The sequence below is a fragment of the Hyaena hyaena genome, unplaced genomic scaffold (assembly GCF_003009895.1).
Source record: "Hyaena hyaena isolate Hyena2069 unplaced genomic scaffold, ASM300989v1 scaffold_629, whole genome shotgun sequence".
NCBI lineage: Eukaryota > Metazoa > Chordata > Mammalia > Carnivora > Hyaenidae > Hyaena > Hyaena hyaena.
In genome coordinates, this window is record NW_024081262.1 from 720233 (window position 1) to 747878 (window position 27646).

The 27646-nt window shown below is 43.4% G+C and overlaps 1 protein-coding gene across 11 annotated transcripts in view; it reads left to right on the forward strand.

The window, feature by feature from the left end:
• TLE4 (TLE family member 4, transcriptional corepressor) overlaps positions 1-7904 on the forward strand; it is a 139559-nt gene extending 131655 nt beyond the window's left edge. For all 11 annotated transcript variants that reach the window (XM_039257632.1, XM_039257633.1, XM_039257638.1 and 8 more), the window contains 5 exons: positions 810-1057; positions 3056-3203; positions 3576-3726; positions 4060-4136; positions 6204-7904. In XM_039257632.1, coding sequence (XP_039113563.1) covers positions 810-1057; positions 3056-3203; positions 3576-3726; positions 4060-4136; positions 6204-6311 — 732 coding nt within the window. In that variant the 3' untranslated portion in view covers positions 6312-7904. The remainder of the gene's footprint in view (positions 1-809; positions 1058-3055; positions 3204-3575; positions 3727-4059; positions 4137-6203) is intronic.
• The last annotated feature ends 19742 nt before the right edge of the window (positions 7905-27646 follow it).

A 27646-nucleotide genomic window follows, 5' to 3' on the forward strand; every position in this document is an offset into this window, starting at 1 on the left:
TTCCTGTCTGATGAGGGAGTTGGAGAAAAGTCGAAGCCCAAGAGGGCTTCTGTGCATGAGCGCCTGGCCCTCACGGTCCGTTGCATTGTGAGACCAGACTAGAATACCCCCTTCGCTGTTTCTCAGCCCCCTGACCCTGTGCTGTGTGTGAAACCTCACTTAGACGGTCTTCCTCAGTCCAGCCGTGGAGCTTTTGCTGCAGTGCAGTGTTAAGTCCGCATAACGAACTTGACACACACAACATTCCCAGAGCCTAATGAGCTGGAAGGGGCCCTTTTCTCCTGTCCCTTAGCCATCGTTGATCAAGTCTTGCCTCCGGTCGATGCAGCTTGATTAGCCCCTGCTGCCCGTCAGCCCATAATGCAGGCCAGAAAGGAGGGGCCTCCAGGTCTCTGACCCCTGACCCTCTGACAGTGGCAGGAGGACCTCTCACCAGCCAGGTCCGGTGAGCCAGGTCCCCAGACGTAGCCGCCCCAGGATTGTGGGGCCCCTGCATTGTGTGTGTGTATCTGTGTGTGCAAATGACTCAAGCGGCTGGGTGATTTGGTGGTGGTGGGAGTTGGGTCTAGATCTTTGCATTTTTGTGCTAATTAAGATTAAATATCTCAGCACTAAATTTGTAGATCAAGTTTAAGTACTTCCCTAATTTCATGTAATTTTCTAGCATTAATCCACTTTATCATTGTCATAAGTAAAAATGGCTCATTAAAACCAGGAGGGAACACAATACTTTTATGGATTTCTGCTCTCATGTTAATGCTGTTTTCCTTTCCTCATGAGTGATCTCTTGATGGCTTTTGTCTCTACAGAACAGGGATAACTACATCCGTTCCTGCCGATTGCTCCCTGACGGTCGCACCCTCATCGTGGGAGGGGAAGCCAGCACTCTGTCCATCTGGGACCTGGCGGCTCCCACCCCGCGCATCAAGGCGGAGCTGACGTCCTCAGCCCCTGCGTGCTACGCCCTGGCCATCAGCCCTGACTCCAAGGTCTGCTTCTCGTGCTGCAGTGACGGCAACATCGCGGTCTGGGACCTGCACAACCAGACGCTGGTGAGGTGGGTCGGCAAGGTCCCTGACCGGGGCCCGAAGGGAGCCGGTTTGACTGCCCTGTGCCAGGGAGCTGTGTGTGTCCAGAAAGAGGAAGTAACAGTTCCCATACTAAAAAGTGTTAGGAACAGGCCTCTTGTAAGATTTAAGATGCTAAAACAAATTACTAATGTAGACTCTTATTTTCTACACTTTTGATCTTATCAAATGAGGACTTGTTTTCTTTCTCTGCTTTTTTTTGGACATTATCCCAAACATCAGCAAGTTAGGTTTTTAAATAATGAGGTCATTTGTACATAATTAATGTACATAATGTTCCCGTGACCTCATGAGCTCGTTAGACGTCTGTAAATTTGCCATCTGTGCTCGCAAACCAGCTATTACTGTGGAGAGTTACTCCCTCAGAAGGCACGTGTAGCCACACATTCTTTCGTTCCGCAGATCGTCATCCAACACCTGCCGCGGGCCCAGGCTTTGTGCTGCTTACTCTGACGTGGTCTAGACTGTCTGTAGCCCCGCCTTTAGGGGTGGATAGATGTACTGCGAGGTCTGTTAAGAAGGGAAATTGTATAGGATCGGCGTTGATGGTAACGCCCTGAAATGGTCTCCGGATGTCAGCACCCGCGAGAGCTGTGATCTGCCGGAGGCCATGACAGGATTGCCATCACGCCTCGTTGTACGTCGGTGGGGGGGCTACGTCAGGAGAGGCCTCTGCTGTCAGGTATTTGGCAGGACTGAGCTCTATGTATGAGACCAAAAACAAAGTAGTCGTCATTGTTTCATCTTGGGTAGGGCTCTCGACAAGAAATTGCTTCTAATCCCTCCCTCCTGCAGTGTCTTGTACATTCCACCAGCTCTTGGGGCAGCTGAGCCACGCTGCGTTTCTTCCCAGGAGGTGCCTTACCTGAGAGCACAGCTGCTTTGTCTTCCACAGCCTCCTACAGTTGCATTGTTGTGCACTGGCAAAATCTGCTCTGCTACTCCCATGCCCATCATAGCTTTTGTAGAAGGGAAGTTATTCCTGACCTCTTCTTAAATTCTTTCCTTCATATCACAGTGATGCAATAGGTCTTAAATACATTTTTGGTTAGTGCATATACGTGTAGCTGTGTGTTTTATTTCTGTTGGAGATTTTTTTTTTCTCGTTATATTAATCGTTTTTTGGTATGAAGAGTACTTCCTAAGTGTTCAGAAATAAAAAGTGCAGGAAATACATCTCCTCTAAACTTGAATATCTCTCTCTGAATATGCTTTATTATTACTTTGAATAATTAGAAAATACAGCAAACCCAAATGAAATCTACAAATAAGACTGGCAATGATTATCGATCCCTGAGGAATTCTAAATTTTTTTTTGAAGTGTAATTAACATTCAGTGTTATATTAGTTTCAAAATGCAAAATAATGATTCAACAATTACATAGTGCTTATCATGTAAGTGTACTCTTAACCCTCTCTATCTGTCCCCCACCCACCTCTCCTGGCAAACACCAGTTTGTTTTCTAGGAGTCTGTTTATTTATTCGTCTTTTTATTCTTTGTTTATTCATTTGTTTCTTAAATTCTGCATATGAGTAAAATCATATGTTGTTGATCTGTCTTTGACTTATTTCACTTCGCATTATACTCTAGCTCCATCCATGTTGTTGCAAATGGCAAGGACTTTTTTAATGGCAGAAGAATATTCCTCTGTGTGTGTGTGTGTGTGTGTGTGTGTGTATACAATATAAATACATGTACCACGTCTATCCATTTATCAGTGGACACTTGGGCTGCTTCTATCTCTTGGGTATTATAAATAACATAGGGGCGCATACATCTTTTTGAATTAGTGTTTCCTTGGATAAATATGATTAGTGGAAGTACTGGCTCATATGCTATTTGTACTTCTGATCTTTTGAGGAAGCTCCATACTGTTTTCCACAGTGGCTGCACTGATGAACTCTGAGTTGAGTTCACCTAAAAACTAACTTTTCAAGGGTTTTCACTCCATTTTGACATTTCCAGGCAATTCCAGGGCCACACAGACGGGGCCAGCTGCATTGACATTTCTAACGATGGCACCAAGCTCTGGACGGGCGGCCTGGACAACACGGTCAGGTCCTGGGACCTACGCGAAGGGCGGCAGCTGCAGCAGCATGACTTCACCTCGCAGGTCTGGTCTTGTGCCCGTGATGTTTTAGATGACATGGTCTTGTGAATTATAGGACATGCTTAAGGTTTAAGTCATTTATCAAGTGATGGAGTCACTTTTGAGTCTAGGTTAGATAACCGAAAATTTCATTGTTTCCTGTCAAAATGCAATAGTTTATATTTTACTAAAGGATTAATATATTGGATTTTACATAAATGGCCACTAAATTCTGTTGTGGAGGTGTATCATGCTACCTTCGGATTTGGCTGTGATTTCTTCCCGTACAATTCAAACTATTTTGACTTCTTTCATAACTGAAGTCCGATCCCCAGAAGAAACAGGACCTTCTGGTTATTCCATATTCACCATCACTATCACCTGTTTTAATTCTAGATCTTTTCTCTGGGCTACTGCCCAACCGGAGAGTGGCTCGCAGTGGGGATGGAGAACAGTAACGTGGAAGTGCTGCATGTCACCAAGCCGGACAAATATCAGCTACACCTCCATGAGAGCTGTGTGCTGTCGCTCAAGTTTGCCCACTGTGGTGAGTGGTCCCCTCCTGACCACTCCTGTCCGCCAGAATCCCTCCTTCTGCCCTCGTGCTGCAGCGTTTAGACCTGCCCCTTCAGTTTATTAATGTAAATTACATTACTTCCTTACACATACGTGCTGTATCTCTAATGCCGTGTCCTAATCCACTTTACCCTCCTTGTAAGTATAAATGACTCACTAAATCTAGGAGAGCGACCTTTATTTTTCCCGTGAAAAGAAACTTTTGTTACAAATGAGATGGGTCTTCTGTGAATAGCGGGGTGCTCTGTAAAGCACATCCTGGCTATCTGATAAAGTCACCCGAACAAAACCCCTCTTTCTGTAGGCAAATGGTTTGTAAGCACTGGAAAGGACAACCTTCTGAACGCCTGGAGAACACCTTATGGAGCCAGTATATTCCAGGTAACGTTAACTTGTTTGGCTTCCTGTGTGCTCACTCGCGGCGGGGGGTCATGCAGGCTCTCTCTGCGTTCTGTCACCTTCATAAGGCTCCTGAGTGCCCTAGAGGCAGGTGCTGATGGTGTGCCTATTTTACAGCCAGGGACACTCCGCCTGAGGGAGGCTGGTGTCCTCGCCACAAGCCGCACAGGGTGGGGGTGGGGAGCCCAGACACTGGCCCGATGTATTATCTCTCCATGCCTCAGTCCCGTTTATACAGTAGAGCAGATATTGGGGCTCCTGGGTAGTTCAGTCGGTTAAGCATCCGACTTGAGCTCAGGTCATGATCTCATGGTTCGAGGGTTCGAGCCCCGCTTCGGGCTCTGTGCTGACAGCTCAGAGCCTGGAGCCTCTTTCAGATTCTGTGTCTCCCTCTCTCTCTGACCCTCCCCTGCTAACACGCTCTCTCTCTCTCTCTCAGAAATAAATAAAAATTAAAAAAAATTATACAGTGGAGCAGAGGCTTTATATCTTTGGTGATTTTCATGTGTGGGTTACAGCTTTAAAATGCTTATATTTAAAAAGTTTGAGCATGTTGCTTGAATACTTTTATTAGTATTGTTATTTCTTGGATTTTTTTTTACCCAAAGAAGAGTGTTACGGAAAAATTTAGTAAATCTTGTTTAATTTCATAAATGTGTGTTCGTATTGACTCAGTGGTACTGTGTGTAGAGTGTGAAATTATTTAACGGAGGACCAAATGGTAGATGTGGTACACGTGTGTGCGCACAGTCTCGCTGCTCTCTGGCCATTACGTGTGAATTTCATCGACAAGTTGGAGAAGACCTCCTTTCTTAACCTGTACTTAGGATGGGTTTTGTTTTTTAGGAATAAAACAGATTTGCCGTTTTCTTGAATGAGTAGTATTAAGTCATCACAGAGTAGATCAATGCAGTTGAATCAGAAAATATATATATTGAGTGAAAATACTGTGCAAGACAACCAGTAGGACAAAAATAGCTAATTCCTGCTGTTGTGAAGTTTATAATTTAATACAATGAGGGTTTTTTTTGTATTCTGGGTTACAGCCTTTCTGGTGAAACACTAGTAGTGGGTTAACATCTGCATATCAGATATTTTTTGTGTGTGTTCAAAGTTCCAGTTAAAATCCTGTGGGCTTTAAGGGTGCCTGTGTGGCTCAGTCGGTTAAGCCTCTTAACTCTTGATTTCGGCTCAGGTCATGATCTCACAGTTGATGAGACTGAGCCCCCTATGAGGCTTCGCACTGACACCACAGAGCCTGCTTGGGATTCTCTCTCTCCACCTCCTCTCTGCCCCTCTCTTCCTTCCCCCCACTCACACTCTCCCTATCTCTCTCTCTCAAAATAAACTTTAAAAACAAAAAATAAAATCTTGTGGGGTTTTGTTTATTGAGCACAGTTCAGTTAAAACTTGACATTGAACCCCTTGAAGGTAGTGTAGTTGAACATGGTATCCAGGGCTCTTAAGTATGTCCATTTCTAACTGGTGAACATCTCCTCACTTGGAGGTTTGCGTTCTTTTTTTTCACACAGGAGAAAATTGGACTTTCTATTAGAAATATTTTTACATTCCCAGTTTGAAAAGATGTAGTGTTTTTGATACCATTTTCCACTCGAACTCTGAGGTGGCAGGCAGGTGAGATGTCTTTACCTGTTTGTCTGGGAAGGAGGCTCGGACGGGTCGAGTGAGTGTGTGGTGTTCCACAGCTCGCCCTGAGTCCAGGCCATCTGAGCTGGGGCTTTTTCCGCTCTTTACCGTGTGGGGAGCAGGATCGGGAACCGGGCGTTGCTTCTTCAGCCCCGTGGCTCGTACCCCTGGCCTGCTGGCTGCCTCGCATCCCCAGTGCCGGAGCCTGTAGACAGCGCGGGCGGCGTCCTGAGAAGTGCCCCCCCACCCCCCCGGCGCGCCATTGAAGGAGGTGTCGGGCCTGTCTGTCCCTGCCTCGGCGCTCTGTCGGGACATCGGTACCTGTGTCAGCTGTGTGCTTTCCAGTCCTGCCTCACGGGTGTGTCCTTCAGTGCCTCACCTTTGTGTCTGTTTCCTTCCCAGTCCAAAGAATCCTCATCGGTGCTTAGCTGTGACATCTCTGTGGATGACAAATACATTGTCACTGGCTCTGGGGACAAGAAGGCCACGGTTTATGAAGTTATTTATTAAGGACAAATCTTCATGCTAACTGGACCCCTTCTCCCCGTAGCACTTTGTTCTGCCCTTCTCCTCCCCTGCATCTAAAACCAACGATGCCACATGCTCACCGTAGCTGTGGGGCCTCACCCCATCCTCACCCCCCAACTTCCTCCTCGCTGTTGAATTGTGAATACTCATTAAGAACCTGTGATACCAAATCTTCAGCTCTCGACTGGAAGAACATGGAGTAACCATACTTAACCGTGACGGAATCTTGAATTATGTATTATATCTGTAATATATTTATTTTGTTTAAAGAAGGCTTTCTAACTTTGACTGAATAAAGCTGTCTGCTCCTGCATTGATAATGAAGATGCGTTGTATTTGATACCCCTCCCCCCCCTTTTTTTGGCAAAGGAGGGGAAAGGAAGGTTTAAAATAATTGATTAAAAATGTCACTAAATGTAGACTAAGGACTGTATAGAGATGTGTAATGTATAATTACATATGGAAGCAATATGTTGCTGTGTTGTTAGATTTTTGTTTCTGTTTTTGTTTTCTGCTTACTTTAAATGTTCAGAAATTTGAACAATTAGAACATGACAGGCCACGTTGCATTCATTTGAGTCTGTTTGGACAACTTTAACCAATATATCTGTAGCTTTAGATGCTCTTTGATAAACGTAATGGGACTTTTTCCTTTTTCCTTTTCAACTTGTTGACAAGTGTCTTTGTAATAAGTTTTTAATTCCTTTTTTTATTGTATTATAGACAGATGAACAAATTAAATCTGGCCTAAAGAGAGAACTTAATCCCTTCCGGATATTTTTGCCACGTTTCTTTGCAAAGGGAGCTGAATACCTTCGGGCAATGTTGTCATTAGCGAGAAATGATGGGCTGTTTTTTGGCATGTTCTTTGGGAACCGCACAGACTCACGGGAGGGGACTCCTCTTGCTGTGCAAGGCAAGTCTTTTACAGAACAAGGACGGCAGAGAAGATTTGCAAGGACCTCCCTCTGGAAACCAGAAGGAACGGACTCTCACCTGGGAGGAGGACTTGCTTTCTTTACCTCCAGTTCTTTCCCTGTCTCGGTTGGATGTCCCCGAAATGGACGCAGGCTGTGCCGTTGTGCCAGAAACATTGTGTTCTCTTTTATGTTGTTGTTGTTGCTGTTCAACTATGATATGTGACTCCTTTTGTTTTTTATTATTATTATTATGTTTTGTTTGAATGCTTTAAAAATCCTTTAAGTCTGTGGATCTGCTGATGTACAGTGCCTTCGCTGCTATGGATCAAAATCAAGAGAACTGTGTAGATAAACTTTATTGTACAAGTAGAAAATTACTTAATTTCATACTAGAAATGGATGGATGCTGCAAGTTGAAATGGACTGTCCATTGACGTTCCTAATGTGGTAGCAGAAAAAAAAAATGGTGTCTTAAGTGCTTAGTGTTTGATGTCATTAACGGTTTCGTAAAACTCTACAGTGTAGAAAGATTTTGATACTAAACTGTGCATTGTACATAGTTCTAATGCATTGTATTGACCACCAGTACTTCTATAACGGTAGATTGTTTGTGCGTTCAGACTTTTAAGCATTAAACATAAAATAACTTCTAGTACGCTCATTTCTAATTCTTTGTTCTGCTGGCTCTGGTTTATGTTCTGTCTGTGGCTTTGCCACTCCTATACACTGAACATTACTGGTTTTATTCAAGGGAGGCTGGCGTCATGTGGCCTTTATCGTTACTGCCATTTTAGTTTCGTGTTTAATTTCACTTGACAAGACCTAGAGGGGAGAGCGGATGGACGTTCTTAACGGACGTGTTGCTACCGAACATATAACAAGGTGCCTCCTTGGTTTATACAAATATGGTCTTTGGAAATGTCGATATTCAGATGCCTTAGAGCTGCGCTGTTCCGTATGGTTCCACTAGCCATTTGTGGCTCAGTTTAACTCCATTAATTTTTTTTAAGAAAAGTCAGTTTATTAGTCACACTAACTGCATTTCAAGTATCCAGTAGCTGCATGTGGCTAACGGCTACCATATTGGACTACTCAAATTTATAGAACATTTTCATCATCACAGAAAGTTCCATGGGACCAGCGCTACTTTAGAATTAGATCCCACATGCCATTTCTGGCCATTAGGGCTTGGGAAACCTTTCCAGTGTGACACACTGGAGTCGTTGAAAGCACGAGGCCCTTCGGGCCCCTGCTGGTAGGCTGTGTGAAGATTGGACATAAGGAGGTGCTTAGAGAATTCTAAATTCCTGAGACTCCAAACCCTGGCATTTTAAGGATCTACTGGGTAGAAAGAAGGCTGGGCTTGGGGGCCCCCACTGTGGTCTGGAGTGTGCTCTGTGATCCGCTGTGAGAGATATGGACAAAGTATAGAGATTTGGAGTTTTAAAAAAAATCCCTTTAGTACAAGGAATATGACACTCAGGTACCATGGTTGCACCTCTAGAAGGAGAAAGTGCCTGCCTCAACAAGCTGGAGTTCCCCTTGAGTATCTGGGGATCAAGTCTCTGATGCCCTTCCATTGTCTCTTTAGGGAGACCCACAACACTGGCTGTTCTACGGGGTTAAAAGTTGAGCTGAATGCATATATACAGACCTAGCATTTTAAGATTAATGAACATCAGTTTCCTCTCTCTGTCCAGGTTTTATTAGATTTTTATGTCTTGGACAGAACTCTCAGGCCTGGACTAATCTACACAAAAATCTTGATGTTGTCATTATAACTTGGTTTACCATAGTTTTTGCCCCAAGTGTGGTCTGGGAGAGCCTGGAACTACCGAGATAGGAATCACCTGAAACCAGAGAAAACTTGGTTCCAGAGAAGGAACAGTGGTGTGGGACTGGAAGGCTGACTTACCTAGAAATACCGAGAAACAGAGACTCAGGACTGAAGAGGCCATCAAGACTTTTCTCCTAAGATAGATAAAACATGGTGACAAACTCCAAGACCTTTCAAATTTTTACAGATAAACCCCTCGCTCTTGGGCCACTAGTTAGCAGTGTGGTTTTGTGTCCAACAACCTGCTAAAGGTCCTGGAGGGTATATGCTGACGCTAACTGCAGCCCCTTAACCCGTGAGATCTCGAGAAACTCAGCTTTATACCATCTCACGTAGCCACGAAATAGCTGGGATGTCACAGCCACGAGCAGGGGAAATTGACGTCCTGTAGTCAGACGGCAACATTCTGGGCAGAGACACAGCCAGGCCACCCGTGATCCCCTCTGTTACCAGCTGGCCCTTCTGCACCCTCAATCTGGATGGTCTTTTGCTGGGGCTGTAGAACCTGGACACAAAATACCCAACTTAGAGTGTGTGTCTTTTGGTACTTTGGGCAACTGTAAGGAAATGTGTGGAATTCCTTGCCCAGCATTAAGTAAGAAATTGCTAAGTTAGACATCGGTACCAAAACAACAATAAAATGTCTTGATACTTCTGGAGGCCCATTTCTATAGCTCTCCAGCTCCTGGGCAAGCTGTAGAGTGCGTCCCGCAATCAGCTCTGGGTCTTGTCTCTCACCGGGGGCGTCGGCAGTAGCAGCAACAGCTCACAACAACCCCTGTTCTTCTGAGCTAACGCTCTTTCTTTGCCTTTCCGTTCCAGCTTTGATTCAGGACTGACCATGGAAATGGCTCAGTTTTGGTAACCCGAGCACATCAGAAAACCTCTCACATATTACATTTTAACAGCAATGCTGTCTTAATGGTAGGAACTAACTCTATAAGCTGCTGTCAACACCTTAGTTTACTTTTGTTTGGGTTTTTGGCAGCAAGTGACAGAATCTTTTGGGTCCCCAGATAGAAATTAGTAGGGAAATGTCTCTGGTTCACCTCTCCCCGGGGAAGGAAATTCTCCTCTGGATCTTACATGAGGAGAAGTCCTAGGGCTGCCTTTAGTCCAGAGGAAAACCAAGAGTACAAGCATTTTCACAAAAATTGTCCCTTTTGATCTCACAACAGCCTAGACGGGCTGGGTGCCAGAGTACTGAATTTACACAAAAGCGCACAGAGAATCAGAAGAAAACAATTTGTCTAAATCCTCTATCTCCCAGGAGAGAGGGTGGGCCAACCTCAACCCCAAGGCTCCAGATGTGGGGTTCGAAATCTGTGCCGTCTGCCCAGCATGGCAGATTTGGGGTCTTCCACCCACCTTGCTGCTTTCTGCCCTCCAAGCTTCCTATAAGCCAGCTGGCTTGGGATTTAGGCATCGCAGAACCTATTGAAAACTTAATCACACGGGCACCTGGGTGGCTCAATCAGTTAAGCAGTTAAGCATGTGACTTTGGCTCAGGTCATGATCTCGCGGTTCCGTAGTTGGAGCCCTGTGTTGGGCTCTGTGCTGACAGAGTCTGGAGCCTGCTTCGGATTCTGTCTCTCTCTCTGTCCCTCCCCTGCTCACGCTCTTTCTCTCTCTCCCTCCCTTCCTCCCTCTCTCTAAAATAAAAACATTTAAAATAATCGCACATCGTCCCTGGAGTCCCTAGGACTTGTGTGCCCACTGTAGAGAGGGGTGCATACAAGACAAAAGCCCACTTGGGGCCGAGTAGACTTTCCCAAGGGCAATCCTCATGACCTTGGTGAGCCTGGGTGTCACCTTTAAGGTGACATCGTGGCTTAATGCGAATACTCTAACAAGCTTTATGTTACTTTGGAAGAAGACATAAACTCACCTGAAATGTCATGCTTTAGTTGACTTGAGCCCAGCAACACTAACGCACGCACCAGAAGGTACTGGTGAGCTCTATTTGAATTCTGAGAATTTAGGCAGTAAATGTTTGGACTCTACTGAAGTGGAGTTCAAACTAATGGCCAAATGGTTTTTAGCGGCCCAGCATTTCTCCACAGACCTAGGTAGACCTCACTGGCCATCGTCAGGGATGGAGCGAAACCCCCAGATCACCATGCATCCAACAAAGGAGTTTTCTTTAGGACAACTTCCTATTATTGGAAGAGCTTCATTTGGATGCCTCTTTGCCTCAGGAGTTTAGCTTAAACAAATACTATTCACTTCAACGTCTTTGGAGTCAAGTTTAGCATCATGTGCCTAATGCGGAGAAGCCTGGTGCTGCTGAGAAGGAAGCTCCTTTCCCCAAAGCCTGTTGGTCTTTCTCAGGTGAATGAAATCAAGCCGGTCTGTGGAGTAATTGAAGAAATCATCTGTTAAGCTTTGCTCTTAAATCTCCTTCAGATATTAATAGCCCCTTGTGTTTTTCCTCCAAGTAGACAATCACTGTTAGCGAAATGGGATTTCAGGCTTTACGGCTGAGTCAGAAATTCAGTTTCCACACTCAGGACCAGTCAACGCCACTGGGCACAACATCTGTAGGCCTCAACGTTTTAATGGAACACGAACAGCCTCCTGGGCATGTATTGGCTGTGAAGGTTACTCTGAGGACAAAGGTCCTGGTTCACTTGTTCCTGAGCTGAGGTCTTCAAAAACAAAGCATTAAGTGCCCCTCATGGGAACTTTAGTGGTGACTCAGGCTGACTAAAAGTGAAGGATTTGGCGATAATCCCTCAGCGGTGGACTTGCTTGCCCATTGAGAGGCTTGGCTGAGGCGGTTGGTCTGGGCCCACATGGCTCTGCAGACAAACCCCTGTGTGGACAGCTTTGGGCTGAAGTACCAAACAGACCTGAGTTCAACTCCTCCAGACCTTCAGCAGATGACATCTCCACCTCACAACATTTTGTGTTTGCTTGAATATGTGCTTTTCATGCTGAAGATTTGTTTTCATCGGAGTTACAGAGAACAGTGTTATTGTGGAGTCTTTCATACACCGATTGCTGTTAAGTTGTAGAGTCATGTGAGCTTGTAACCTGACCACAGAGCTGCAGGGTCGAATAAGATAAGGCAGATTGGTGTTTGAGCTTCTATAGGTGTATATATTATATTGAGATATAATTGACATATTACATTGTGTAAAATGAAGATCTACGACTTGATGATTTGATACATGCATATGTTGGGGGATGATTACCACAATAAGGTTAGTTAACACATCACCTCACATAATTACGGTTTGTGTGTGTGTGAAAACATTTAAGATCTACTCTCATACAAATTTTCAAGCATACAATGCAGTGTTGTTACCTATAATCACCATGATCCCCAGAACTTCTTCACCTTTTAATTAGTTGTTTGTACCCTTTGGCCAGTATCTCCCCATTTCCCCCAACACCCTGCCCTCGGCCCCTGGCAATCACTATTCTACACTGTTTTCATGAGTTTGGCTTTTGGGAAATTCCACACACAACAGAGATCATTCAGCATTTGTTTTCCTCCATCTGACTGATTTCACTTAGAATAATGCCCTCGAGGCCCATCCATGTTGTTGCAAATAGCAGAATTTCCTTCTTTGTAAAGACCGAATAATACTCCATTGTGTTTATAAACCACAACTTTTATCCATTCATGTGTGGATGGACAGACACTTGGGTTGTGTCTATTTCTTGGGTATTGTAAATAGTGCTGCAATGAGAATGGGGTTGCAGATGTCTCTTCAAGATAGTAATTCATCTCAAGGTGCCTGGGTGGCTCAGTAGGTTAAGCATCTGACTTCGCTCAGCTCATGATCTCATGGTTCGTGAGTTCGAGCCCTGCCTCAGGCTCTGTGCTGATGGCTCAGAGCCTGGAGCCTGCTTCATATTCTGTGTCTCCCTCTCTCTCTCTGCCCCTCTGTCTCTCAAAAATAAATAGTTAAAAAAATTTTTTAAAAAAGATAGTGATTCATCTCCTTTGGACATATACCGAGGAGTAGGCTTGCTGGATCCTATGGAAGTTTTGTATTTCTTTCAGGGGTGCAGCTGGACTGTTCATGCAGCCCAGCTCCAGGGCCCTTGCAGAGCCTACAAAGTTGGGTGGGCTTCTCTCCAAGGGTTCCTGCGCTTCAGCCAAGCAACTGGAGCTGGTTCACAGGCCGCTTCCAAGTCCACGGTTGGCCAGCGGTCTACGTGCCTATCAGGGATGCACAGGTGGGCGTAACTCCTCCCGGATCCCTTGCTGTATAAGCCAATGGGGCTGTTGCTGCTGCTGCCAGGAACCCCCACGGGCTGGTCAGTCCCCTGGGGGCGAGCCTGTCTTCTCAAGATGGCTCTCTCCAGGCTTGGGCTGCTCCGGGATTTCCCAGGCTCCTACCTGGACCCCAAAGGCCCCCACAAAGGCACTTCTGTCCGGGAGTAGATGCCTGGCCATTGCTGCTGAGCATGGGACACAAACGCAAGACTCACTCGGCCACCTCGCTGACCTCGCTCTCCCAAGGTTTATCTTTTCAAAAATTTTAACGTTCTCCCCTCCCCCCGTTGTTTTTGTGTTTTTGTTTTTTGCTGTGAATGATTTAATTGCATCATGATTTACCTGGAATTTTTAGAAAATTAAAGAGTCCATGCTGTTTAATTTTCCAAATAACTGAAGTTTACTCGAGAACCAAAACTTAAAAGAAAAACCTTTTCGACAGAAAAATGTCCAAAAGTATTGAACCTCTCTTTTGCCTTGAATTCCCTTCAAAAGATGTTATAAACTTTACTTTTTTAATGTTTATTTATTGAGAGAGAGAGACAAAGGGCACATGTTCTAATGGGGGGGGGGGCAGAGAGAGGCGGGACAGAGAATCCCAAGCAGGCTTTGTGCTGTCAGCACAGAAGTTGATGTGGGGCTCCATCCCATGAGTGAAGAAGAGTCGGACACTTAACTGAGTGATCCTGGCACCCCAAAAATTCTATACACTTTCCTGATGCCAAAAAGTCAAAAGAACACTTGCTTTGCTGTGTTGTATATAACACCTGGGCTTTTATTAGTATTTTCTTTACTGAAAACTAGAGGAAGAGCCATGAAGCTAACTGCTTTATTCCCATCTTTATTTGCAGAACATCCCCATGAAATAAAGGCCTGAGTTCTCAAAACTTCCTTGAAATCCTTGGGTCCACGTATATTTGAGACTAGAGATTGGTTTTGGATTTTGAAAAGGTCAGATGTTACATGCGCCATACAGGACCTCATATCAGCAGCGCTCACAGCAAGCACACTCATATTTCTAAGCATGACGTGAATGCTCCTACTAAGCAGAGGTTAAGTGAGGACCGTGAACACCCCACAACTCTGTTTATGGCAGTTTTGCCCCAAATGCATCACAAAAAAAAAAACTTCCGATGTTCTTCAAATGTTCCATCTTGGAATTGTGAAGAAGGGATTTGTGGGCCTGTTATGCCCATTTCACAGATGAGAAATCAGATCCACAGAGGTGGAGTGACTTGAATGACACCAGGGCCAGTGTCTTTCATGTCTCTCCACTGTTAGCACATCAGGGTCTGGAACAAGGTTGCCCAGAATGTTCCCTGGGTTATGCAACTTCTACAAGCTCTCTGCATCCTTCTTCACATCAGTTACTGATAATTAGTTTCATTAAGCCCAAGGAAAATCCCATACCTTTTCTAAAAAAAAAAAAAAAACAAAACAAAAAGGTGGAGAGAGGCCTAGACATCTATCTCTGAGAAGTTTGTTCTTGGTTTGATGATATTTTCTATGTGACTAAAAGTCTGATCTTTAGACAAGAGGCATTACACTTTAATGGTCACAAAAACATCAGCAAAAAGCATGTGGCATCAAAAGTATCTTTCAAATTTTCTGAATGAAAGTGTCCTAAACCATGTTTGGGTTTTTTTCTCTTCCAAACTTTAAACTTTTCTTTTTTTACTTTTGATATTACTCTTATGTATCACTCTTGATAGAATAGCATGGGATGTTCCTTTTGGGGGGGGGGCTTGTTTCTTTTATTTTTAAAAAATTTTTTAAATGTTTATTTTAAGAGAGAGAGAGCAGGGGATGGGCAAAGAGAGAGGGACACACAGAATCTGAAGCAGGCTCCAGGCTCTGAGCTGTCAGCACAGAGCCTGATGCGGGGCTCAAACTCACAAACCATGAGATCATGACCTGAGTTGAAGTTGGAGGCTTAACCGACTGAGCCACCCAGGTGTCCCTCTTTTATTTTTGAAAAGCACTTTGTGGTATGTGCAATAGCCTTGTTTGAAAGATGGGCCACATGGGAAGATTTTCTTTGATTACTAGCGTGGGTTTTGACTCATGAGCTCATAAAGGCTCAACCATAGTAGTTAAAACAGAATCGTTTACAGTTGTGTTAAAACTAGACTGAGATAACAGAAGTCCTGCTCACAGGACGGATTGAGCTGCGGGGCAAAGGACACAGATTGCTTGAAATCCTAGGAACCGCTGTTCTAGATCCCAAAAGGCATTTTGATCTATTGCTGTAGTTCAGGACGGTTTGATTACATACTCTGAGTGCTTATATATCACACACCTGTATTAAAAAGGTCACTTCTCTGGACCCCCAAGAAAAGAATTCTTGGGGAATTCGGAGAGATGTTTGTGTCATTTTAATTAAGATTTCAGCGCAGAGCTTGGACCACTTAGGTTACCATCTGAATTGCTTTGCTGTGAAACACAAGAGTTGCCAGAGAGTCAGTGGAGAAATGCACAGCTATTTGGACAAGGCCATAATTGGTTCCCTAGAAGAGAATGGGGGCAACTAGGAGTGTTTTAAGCATATTCAGGATCATCTTTTAGGGATGTTACAAAACTATAATCCTCTTCATCTGTGGTCTCTCAAAAATCTTCCCTGAAACCTCCAACAGTCCAGGGAGCAATCACTGTGTCGGGAATTGAACCCGGATCCCTGGCTCACTTGCCTCTTTGGAGACAATATGTTGTATCCATTGCCAGTGACTGGCGCGGCAGGCAGCAGGAAATGTTAGCTCTGCCCTTGCTTCACCCGACTTCCCTCGTGCTGTGACAAGACAGCATTTTCAGTGGATGTTTTCTTTCAGGATTTTTATGTGATTAATTTATCCGTATAGAAGTGGCCATGTAAAAATGTGGCAATAATCAAGGAGTTTAGTAACTGTATTGAAAAAAATCTATTTGTACAACTTTTTATAATGCAGATGGAGGGAAGTTTTTTAAAAGAACACTTGATTCGGGGCACCTGGGTGGCTCCGTTGGTTGAGGGTCCAACTTCAGTTCAGGTTATGATCTTGCGATTTGTGGGTTTGAGCCCCACATGGGACTTTGCACTGGTAGCACAGAGCCCGCTTCGGATTCTCTGTCTCCCTCTCTCTGTGCCCCTCCCCCACTAGCAGACTTTTTCTCTCCCTCAAAAAACAAATAAAAAAATTTTTAAAATGAAAACGGGTTCTATTCCACTAGGATCATACCTTAATGTCCAAGCAAATGCACCCCCTCATCCGATGTGTGTGGCTCCCAATATTAAAGGGATATTGATGGAAAAATTTGTGTCTTTCACTCAGAGGCCACCTTCTTTGCTACATATCTTTGCAAGAGATGCTTCTGTCTTTTAGCATTATGTTTGTGGCTCAAATTACATCTTACTTTAAAGCATAAAGTTTGCTGAAAGTGCAAACAAACTATTGCACATGTATTCAACAAATGCTTATTACATAGCTCCACTGTGTTTCAAGGAACTGAGCTAGACACTGGAAATATAGAAATGGACAGAAGAGAGATGGCCCCTGACCTCACAGAGTTTAGGAATGAAATAGGACTTCATGTAAGTCATTATGTGATTACCACATAGTTGGGTGCATCGAATGCTGGGGGCATTCAGAACACTCTAGGACCACATGGAAGGGAGCATAGCCCAGACTTGTAGACTCAGGGTAGAATTCTGGAAGTTAGGATCAGCATAGGCTTCCAGAAGAAGTGAAAAGGCTAAACCTGAAGAACTCAGATGGGGAATTCATATATATGGGCGACCACTCAATGCAGAAGAAACAAGTGGAAATCCCTAGAGGTGACATCTTCAAAGAACTTAGAAGCCCTTTGGCATGGCTGCTGGTTGGAGTGTAGTCAGCTGGGCTTAAAGTCCAAGGGCAGTCAGACCATGAAGACCCTTATGAGCCTTGTAAGCTTTTAGAACTTTCCACTAAAGGCAATGAGGATCTATGGCATGTAGAGAATAGACAAGAAAGATGGCAGACTGTAGTCAGGGATGACTTTGGAAGAAAGTGGAGCAATTCAAGTGAGAGACAATGGTGACCTGAACAGAGGGCGTGACAATGGAGATGTGAGTGGGCCCTAGAGACACAGAAGATGCCATGAATAGAGCTGACCAGCACTGGGCGGCTCCATGCATGCTGAATGGAGGTTTTTGTGTTTGTTGTTCTCTTCTACTGGGCAAGCAACAGACAGTATCTTTGACCAACTTAAGCAAAAATGGGATTTCTTGGAAGGCTATCAGCATAGGTCACAAAATCGACAAGTAAGCTAGATAAGCAGTCTGGGGATCCAAGAAACAGAGCGCTTTGACTCTTCAGAGTATTCAAAAGCCCAAGGAGCCATTTTTGTTTTTGGAGTGCTGCCATAAAATGGGTTGGTTCCAATCTTCTCTGACTTATCAAGTATATTCACTCAGAATTCAAAGGCTCAGATCCAGATGGCCAACAGATACGTGAAAAGATGCTCAACATCGCTCATCATCAGGGAGATACAAATCAAATCACATTGAGATACCACTTCACACCAGTCAGAGTGGCTAAAATTAACAACTCAGGAAACAACAGATGCTGGCGAGGATGTGGAGAAATGGGAACCCTCTTGCACTGTTGGTGAGATTGCAAACTGGTGCAGCCACTCTGGAAAACAGTGAGGAGGTTCCTCAAAAAATTAAAAATAGAACTACCCTGTGATCCGGCAATAGCACTGCTAGGAATTTATCCAGAGGACACAGGAGTGCTGAGGCATAGGGGCACATGTACCCCAATGTTCATAGCAGGGCTTTCAACAATAGCCAAATTATGGAAAGAGCCCAAACGCCCATCAACTGATGAATGGATAAAGAAGATGTGGTTTATATATGCCATGGAATACTACTCGGCAATGAGAAAGAATAAAATCATGCTATTTGCACCAACGAGGATGGAACTGGAGGGTATTATGCTAAGTTAAATAAGCCAGTCAGAGAAAGACAGATATCATATATTTTCACTCATATGTGGAACTTGAGAAACTTAACAGAAGACCATGGGGGAAGGGAAGGGAAAAAAAGAGCTACAGAGAGGGAGGGAGGCAACCCATAGAGACTCTTAAATACAAAGAACAAACTGAAGGTTGATGGGGAAGGGTGGGGGAGAGAGGAAAATGGGTGATGGGCATTGAGGAGGGCATTTGTTGGGATGAGCACTGGGTGTTTTATATAAACGATGAGTCATGGGAATCTGCCCCCAAAACCAAGAGCACACTGTATACACTGTATGTTAGCCAACTTGACAATAATTATATTTTAAAAAAGGAATTCAAAGTCTCAGGAAAGAAAATCTGAGTGGGCCAGCATAGACCCCATCTCCAAATCCCTAGCAGCCAGGGTTGGTATGTTCTTTTACCAGTGACCTGGAAGAAGGAGGAAGGTCAACCAGAGCAGTAGCCTCAATGATACGGAGAGGGGCGGGGAGAGAAGTCAAACTTTAGGCCCAGGTCTGCAACCTGGGCAACTGGTTGGATGAGAGCATCGTCCCCTGAGACAGGAAAAGGCGCAGGTTTGAAGCGTGGAGTGGCATTTCGTATCGAACACACGCATGAAGAAGTCTTGCCGGAAAGTGAAAATACATGCCTGGAACCAAGAGAACAATATCTAGGCTGAGGAGAGAGTCCTCAGTACTCACATGGTCGTAGAATCCATAGGGATTGGAGGAGAGGGTGTAAGGAGAGTGTATAGTATGGGGGGGAAGACAGGCTGAGACAGAACGCTTAGAATTAACACGGGCGGATCTAAGAGGTAATAGAGGTAGAATAAGTTTAATCCAGGCTGGTGTTGCCAGCCTTGGAGATGGTGGCCAATTATTCCCACCTTCTGGTATTCACACCAGTGTGTGGTCTCCCTCCCCCGTGGTACTGGAATTGATGTGTGTTACCAATAGAATGTGCAGACATGACACCATTTTAGGTTATAGGACACAATGCCTTTTGTTTTGCTCTCTCTTTCCTGGATCTTCCCCTCTGCCCTCTGCCATGCTGTGAGTACCCTCTGGAGAGGCCCATGCGATGAGCAGTTCAGGCCTTTGGTCACTGTCATGTGAGTGAGCTCGGAGGCCAATGCTCCAGCCCTGGGTAAGCCCAGGCGACTACAGCCCCTGGTCACACGTTGTTGGTGGATTCCTGACAGATTCCGCAGCAAAATCACCTGGTTGAGCTGCTCCCAGATTTATGACCACAGATAGGGTGAGATGATAACTTTTTGCTGTTTTAAACCACAGAGTTTTGAGGTAACCTGTCATACAGCCAGAGATATTAAGCACAAAGCTCCCTGTAACCTGGATTTTTAAACAAATTAAATTCCAGCATAGTTAACACACAGTGTTATATTAGTTTCAGGTGTGCTCGTCAAGGTACGTGTACCTTTTTTTAAGTTTATTTATTTTGAGAGCGAGCATGAGGGGGTGAGGGGCAGAGAGAGAGGGAGAAAGAGAACCCCAAGCAGGCTCCATGCTGTCAGCCCAGAGCCCCACACAGGCCCAAACCCACAAACTGTGAGATCATGACCTGAGCTAAACCCAAGAGTCAGGCACTTAACCAGCTGAGACACCCACACACCCCAAGGTAGGTGTACTCTTAATCCCCTTCATTTATTTCACTCACCTGCCCCCACCCCTCCCTTCTGGAAACTATCTGTTCTCCATAGTTAAGAGTCTGGGGATTTGTCCCCTTTTTCTCTTTTGTTCATTTGTTTTGTTTCTTAAAGTCTACATATGAGTGAAATCATCAGGTATTTGTTTTCCTCTGACTTATTTCATTTAACATTATATTCTCTAGTTCCATCCATGCAAATGGCAAGATCTCATTCTTTTTTTTATGGCTGAATAATATTCCATTGTATATATTATATCACATATTTATCCATTCATCTATCCATGGACACTTAAGTTGCTTCCATAATTTGGCTATTGTAAATAATGCTGCAATAAATATAGTGCTTGTACCCTTTTGAATTAGTGCTTCTGTGTTCCTTGGGTAAATACCCAGTAGTGGAATTACTGGATCCTAGGATAGCTCTATTTTCAGTTTTTTTGAGGAACCTCCATACTGTTTTCTAAAGTGGCTGCACCAGTTTGCATTCCCACCAACAGTGCATGAAGGTTCCTTTTTCTCCACATCCTTTCCAACACTTGTTGTTTCTTGTGTTTTGATTTTAGCCATTCTGACAATATTGAGGTAGGGAACTTGGATCTTGTCGATGTTTTTCCTCTGACATTAATTCAACTCTGTTATTCAGTTTTCTTCACATACATTTTATTTCTAATCTCCCTGCAAATTGTTATTACACCACTTTCAGGGTCATTGTTCGTTTCTAGCCATATTTATTCATTTTCTCTCTATAACGTTATGGTCCTATAACTGTACTTCCTGGAATTTTTATTGGTTAAATAGATTTTTTTACATTGAAGGACTAAACTATACAAAAAAGACTTTCTTTATTTACAATGCAGAAAGAGGGCCAAAGAAATTGACCTGCTAGAAAGAAGAAAGAACAATTGTCTAGAAGGAAAGATGTCAAGATTGGATAGAGAGCTTTTCCTTTATGCAAAAATGGTCAGCTCTTAAAGGGCAACTGCATTATTTTTTTCCCTGGGATAGTGGAAGTGAAAAGAAATCTGTACATTGAAAGTGGTTAACAAAAACTTCAGGGTGCTGATTATATTCTGATCATTTTCAAATAATTTAAAGATAATCAGGGACACCTGGATGGCTCAGTCAGTTAAGCCTCCGACCCTTGATCTCACCAGGTCTTGATCTCAGTGTCGTAAGTTCGAGCCTCTCACTGTAGTCCATGCTGGGTGTGAAGCCTACTTTTTAAAAAAATTAAAAATTAATTAATTGATTAATATATTTAAAAATGGTGGGTATCCTTGCTTTGGAGAAGCCCCTGAAAGAGCAATTATAGGACTATTCTTCAAAAAAGGAGTATTGTAGGTCTTTATTTAACCTTCAACTCACACTTAATGGAGAAAAGCACAGGCATCCAGGCAAATAACAAAATAGCAGGGCATGCTTGTCACATATATGGCAAAGTTTTAATATTTTTCTATATAACTGGTTTTTACAAATCAGTTAGAGAGTGTACTGATAGAAAATTGGGCAAATGACACAAATGAACGTTCAGGAAAGATGAGAAGTAAATAACTATTGTTAGAACTTATAACAACAAATAAAAATCAAACAAAGATGCAATTTTTCACCTTTTAATCTTGCAAAGCTATTTTTTTTTCAATCTATTGGTAGGAACGTGTAGGTAACAGATATCCTCATATACTGCAGAGGGAGGTTGAAATTAATGAAACTTTTCCAAAAGACTTTTTGGAAATGTGCTTTAGTAATCTTCGTAGTATATATAAACCTTGACTCAAAAATACAATTTCTTTGATTTTACTTTACATAAATATCTGAGGTATAATGAAAAATTTCTTAAAAAAGGATTTTAGTTACAGTGATTTTTGAAATCCGGTTCCAAAGTGACAGAAACCCAACCTAAAAAGGCATAAGCAGAAACAGGGAGCTTATTGGCTAAGGGAATCCAAAAGTTTGAAGAACCGAGGCAGGGATACAACAGCAATAACCAGAATCAGGGTTTGAATGTTGATGGGTCTTGTCCTCTCAGTCTTCTTTGCTGTTCTCAGAGTGTTCTTTTATTTTTAGGACAGACCGGATTTTTCTTGTGGTGGGAAACACCTCCATTGGTCCAACAGACATCATCAACAAAGAAGAGGCTGATTAATCTCAAATTCTTTGAGTTCTAGTTCAAATCCAATTCTACAGAAAGATTCTGAAGACCCATTCAGAACCTCACCTATGGAATTGTCAATTGTGGTGGCAAGGATTAGCCTGTGTTGATGCATGTGCCCAATTCAGATGGGTTGGTGTGGTCAAGATGGTGAGGATGTGAGAACACATAGACGTTTCTGTCATGGTCATTCGGCTTTGGAGAAAGGGGAGGGGTATAGTGACTGAGTGGGCAACTCAATAGATATCCATTGGAAATTTGGGGTTTTTTCCATATGGTAAGCCAAACACTAGGTGGAGTATGTAATCTAAAATATGGAAACTGGGGGTGAAGAATGAAAGTCATGGGGTAAACATCAGATGATTTCAGATTGATAGCAGAAGATAAGAAGTTGATATGTGTATCACTGAATCTACTACTGTAAGTTGCTTTCTTGAGGTGGATTATGCAGCGTGTGAATGGAAGTGAAGAAGTAATATTTATTACATGCCTCCGGTATGCCTAACTCTGGAGAAAGTACCTATATACCTAAATATCTAAATACTATATACCTAAATATCTAAATACATTGTAAATATGAATATATATGACATATATTCATATCTTGTATATATAAATATATATAATATAACATTTCATTTCTGATTTCCAGTCTGGAAGATTTAGGAAGCCTGTTTTACATATAAGGACATGGAAGGCTGAGAAAGATTAAATAACTTACCCAACATTGTATAACTAGTAAATAGCCAAGTCAGTTCTCAAACCCTGACTGCTTTTGTCCTGGCAACTTAAATCACCTCTTTCTCAAAATTTTACCCTAGAGATATTTTAAGAATACGGCATGTTTTTCACTTACCCTGCATTTCATATACCACTCCTTCTGCATTTTATAAAGCTTGACTTTACATAGGTTGGTCTCCAAAATGAAATGTATACCATTATTTTTGCATATTTATAAACCCTTCAAAGTAATTTGTAATGAAATCTTTCTCAACGAATGTCAATCCCTTACCTAATATTGTTCTTAGGGAAACGGCTCTTTGTGGGGAGAAGGAAATACTCTTCTCTAATACACTGGTCTCTGACCATCCATTCCTTTGAGAGTCATGTAAATTCACCAAGCAGCAGCCATGAGACTCGCCCTTCCTCCATCATGCAGGTGTGAGGGCTGTGTTTGGGATGGGCGAGCAATATTAAAGTGTCCAGGAGCCACTCAATCCAGGTGCCCAACACCTCCCACCCCAAATCCACCCACCCCTTCGATGCAGAAACACTAAGAGTTGTGCTTTTTTAGTAAACCTGTGCAGCACTTTTCTTCTGGTTTGAAGTCATCTGTGATGAGTGTATCATGGGAGACAGAATCAAGAGCTTTGTGAAATTCAAGCTCTCTTACAATGATTTCATCCCTCCAATCCAACAGGCCTGTCACTCTGTTTTAGAGGGAAATTAGATGGTTCTGACAAGATTGTTCTTTACAAAGCAATGTTGATTATTACCTAGTATTCTGTGATCCAATAGGTGTTTGCAAATTGATTTTTTGATGATTTGGTCTAGTATTTTTCCAGGTATGAACACTAAGCTGACTACTCTGTGATTTTCAGGGCTGTCCCTTTCTCAGTGTCAAATATAGATTGGATCTCTCCTTTTTTTTTTTTTTCTACTGTTTAATGTCCTCACTGATCCCTGTTGAATTTTTTAAATTGCTTTTGAAAAACATCATTAAGCTTGCTTAGTAGTTATGTAAGGGGAAACGCTTAAAGGACATGATGACTTGAACGTTTACAGTTAATTTTTAAAAAAGAAAACACGGTAACAAAGAAGTGAAATCTGGAGTTTCTTACAAGTAGGCAGAAGATTTGCTAGGGCATCTTCTGCAGCCCTCAGGTTGACCTTAAACAGAACTTAGGATTTATAAGGTTACCATTACAGGGCCATAACAATAAGTAATGCTTAGTGAAATAGTTAAAGATTTTTAAGGCCAATTGATTCAAATATTTATTCCCCTTGGCAAACTTGCTTTATGAAAGATATATGCAGATGACCAGATAATATATACTTTTGAGATAGGAAGAGACTGGTTTAGCCCTTCAGAGGGAATAATCATTGACAGAGATCAGTATAACTGCTTTTCCTGCCATTAAAGTATGTTCAGCATCAGGCACCTGGATGGCTCAGTTAGGTGAGTGTCTGACTCTTGATTTCAGTTCTTGTCATATTCCCAGGGTTGTGGGATCAAGCCCCCATCAGGTTCTACGCTGAGCATGGAGCCTGCTTAAGATCCTTCTCTCTATCTCCCTCTTCCTCTGCTCCTCTCCACCACTAGCGTGTGTGTGCATGCTCACTCTCTCAAATTAAAAAAAATGATTTCATCGTCATATTAGAAGCACAGGTGAGATCGTCTTGTAATGCACTCACTAGGAAAATGTGGTCAGTAGCCAGCTTACTCTTACTGTGTGGAAATGATGTTAGGACGCGAGCTTTTGAGGTTTGTACTAGACTCCCTTTAGGAAAACCAAAGAACAGCTGTGAAATGGTCTTCTCTAAACATCTGGGGATAAAAATGAAGTGCACATACCTGGATGTGCTCCAGATGGAGAAACAACAGGACTGTCTTTATTCTCTAGGCACCTTCTCGGCACCGTCGCAGGCTCCCTGGTACACTTGGCTTTGGAGCCTCGAAGCAATAGTTCAGTAAAGAGAGCTCTGTGACTCTAAGGCAGACAGAACCATTTTTCAATCGCAGAAGCACTTAATTCTTTCTCACTTTCAGTGTGAAAGCCATTTGGGCGATAGCCCAGGCAGGGTATTGCAGACCGAGAGTGAAAAACTCTTGGCCTCTAAGAAGAAACAGTAGGGGGAAAAAAAAACCCTCAGTTACCATTTACTAAGAGACCAAGAAAAAAAAAGTATTGCATCTAGAAAAAATTGCTTTTGGCAACTGTGCTTCAGACTCTCAGATTTGGAAGTTAAACATGGGAAAATGTTATAAACGGGCTGCACCATATCTGTCTATCACTCTCTTTTTGAAGTGGCAATCTGGGTGACTGGAAAGTATGAACACATCTCTATTCTGGTGCAGCTTGCTGAGAACCGCAAGTTACAGAATGAAGCCTGCCTGTGGGGCCGCTGCTTATAAATAGAAGGAATCTGGTTCATGCCGTAGAGGCGGGGGCTTCCGTTAGATTTTTCATAGGGTCTGAAGGCGGTCACTGCATATTTGATGGGACATCTCAGCTGTCATGAGCTGGCAAGTAGCAACAGAGGAAAGGTAGGGGCCAAGCAAATAGCCATTCTTTGAATGTGCTCCCTGAAGAGCTGGGATGTGCCCCGTGGCAATATTCCTCACCCTTGGGCTAGGATTCTGGGGTTGGCGGAGTGTCGGGGAGGAGGCCTGGGAGTTCTGGAATGTCACAGGGCTTCAGAGCTGTCCCCGTTAGCTATTTGACAACAACTCATCCACCCAGTAGGCAAGCATTCTCTTCCTCCTCCTTATTTTTTGCTGATGGTAGCCATTTAATGGGATGATGGGCCGATAGAAATATGGGGAGAATTATGAGATGCTCATAGTGAGGTAGAAAACTAATATCATTAAAAAAGAGGTAACAGGGTCTGTTGAAGAGGTTACTGCATTTACAATGTTTTACTGAATTCCCACCATAACACAGTCCTATAGGCGGTATCAGCCCAGCTGAAATGCATGGAAATGGAGCTTCGGGGAAGTGAAGTGATCAGCCCAAGTTTATAGCCAGGAGATGGTGTGACCATTCTACCCAACTTGAGTGTGCCAGCCCATGGTCAGCACCCCTGTGGGTTGCCCTGAGAGTCTAATCATCCTAGGGGACCCGTGAACCTTTGTCATGTAGCCTGGGGTATGGCTTTTTCCCTGCACTTGTACAGAGAAGCAGCGGATGCGCCAGCCAGCCGCTCACTGGCAATTGTCGAGAGCCACACGCTGTATAGTTGGGCATCGGCTCCGCTGTACAGAGGGGATTGAAGCTATTTGTAAATCCTGTGTGAGCCTTTCAGTGTTCAGGGTGAGCAGAAAGTTTGTATTTATTCTTCTGGGACACCTGTCACCCAGCTCTCATTTGGGCGCTTCGAGGGCCAGAGTCTGTGCTATTCCCCTGGCCATATTTTCAAAGCGACTGCTGTGTGTGTGTCTTCTCTGGTCTCAGGTTCCATTTAGATGGCTACACTGCTGCTTTTCTTATGCTTAAAGTCATATCTTGATGGCTTCATGTTTCAGGACCGCCATCATGGGGATGTTTCAAAGCCACCGCCATGAATAATATTGAGTGATTTCCAGACTTCGATAAGTTTGGCAATAATCTCACCAACCTGTGCCCAGACAGTGTGCCCTGTCGTACCTCTGCCGGGTCTTTCCGTGGAGATCTAGCAAGAGATTCGCTCATTCAGCTCGTGTGGACACAGGTAGGTGCTGGATTCCAAAAGTTGGTCTGAGGACCAGCTCATCTTCCTGAAAAAGCTTCCACCAGATCTTGAACACACAAAGAGACAAATACACAGATGCAATAAATAAGTTTTAAAAAAACCTAACCAATTTAAAGACGTAGTCTTATGTCTAAGTGTGTGTTCTTCATGCCTGTGTCTATCTGTGTTAGAAATGTCTTTCTCAGGGCAACTGTGTGGCTCAGTCAGTTAAGCTTCCCACGTTGGCTCAGGACATGATCTCACAGTTCCTGAGTTCAAGTCCCGTATGGGACTTGTTGCTGTCAGCACAGAGCCTGCTTCAGATCCTCCATTTCCCTCTTTCTCTGCCTCTCTTCCACTTGTGCATGTGCTCTCACTCTCTCAAAAATAAATAAACATTAAAATTTTTTTTAAAAAAGATGTCTTTCTCATGAATCAATAGACATTACAGATGGCCGATATTTATTTTTAAAGGCCCATTTTACCCTTCCCCACCAGCAAATGGTCAAATTCCTGCTGTTCCCTGAAATCCTAAATCTGGCAACCAGTAATGCCATGTATGATGTTTTATGTCTCCACCACCCTACACCTGCCTCTCCCAAACTCCATCAGTGTTGAGACTTTTAGAAGGAAGGGGAAAGCAGAAAAAAAATTAGGAAGAAGAAAATAACCCCACTTGCTATAGAAAAACAAGAAGAAAATATATCGTATATATTACAGGTAATTTGTAAAAATTACATAGAATCTGTATTTATATATTTATGTACATTTGTTTATAGAGGCTCTTGAATGGAGGTGAGCTGAAGAATTTTCATTGGATGCTCTAGTGCCTAGGAGTATTTTTGACCGAGACTGTTAAGGGTCAGAGGCTTTAATTTCTTGAGGATGAGAGAGGTGGTCTTGTCTATTTTCTCACATATTTTCCTTTCTTTCTCATCTCCTTCCCTCTCTTCATTCCCTGGTCTCCTTCTCAGTACTGAGCTTACACCAGACTAAAGTACTCCTTCCCTGCTTCACACTTTAGAAAGCCCTACTTGTCACAAAGAGACGTAAGTGAATTAAAGAACACGGGGGCACCTCTGTCACCTGGGATCCAGTGTCCGGTGCTGA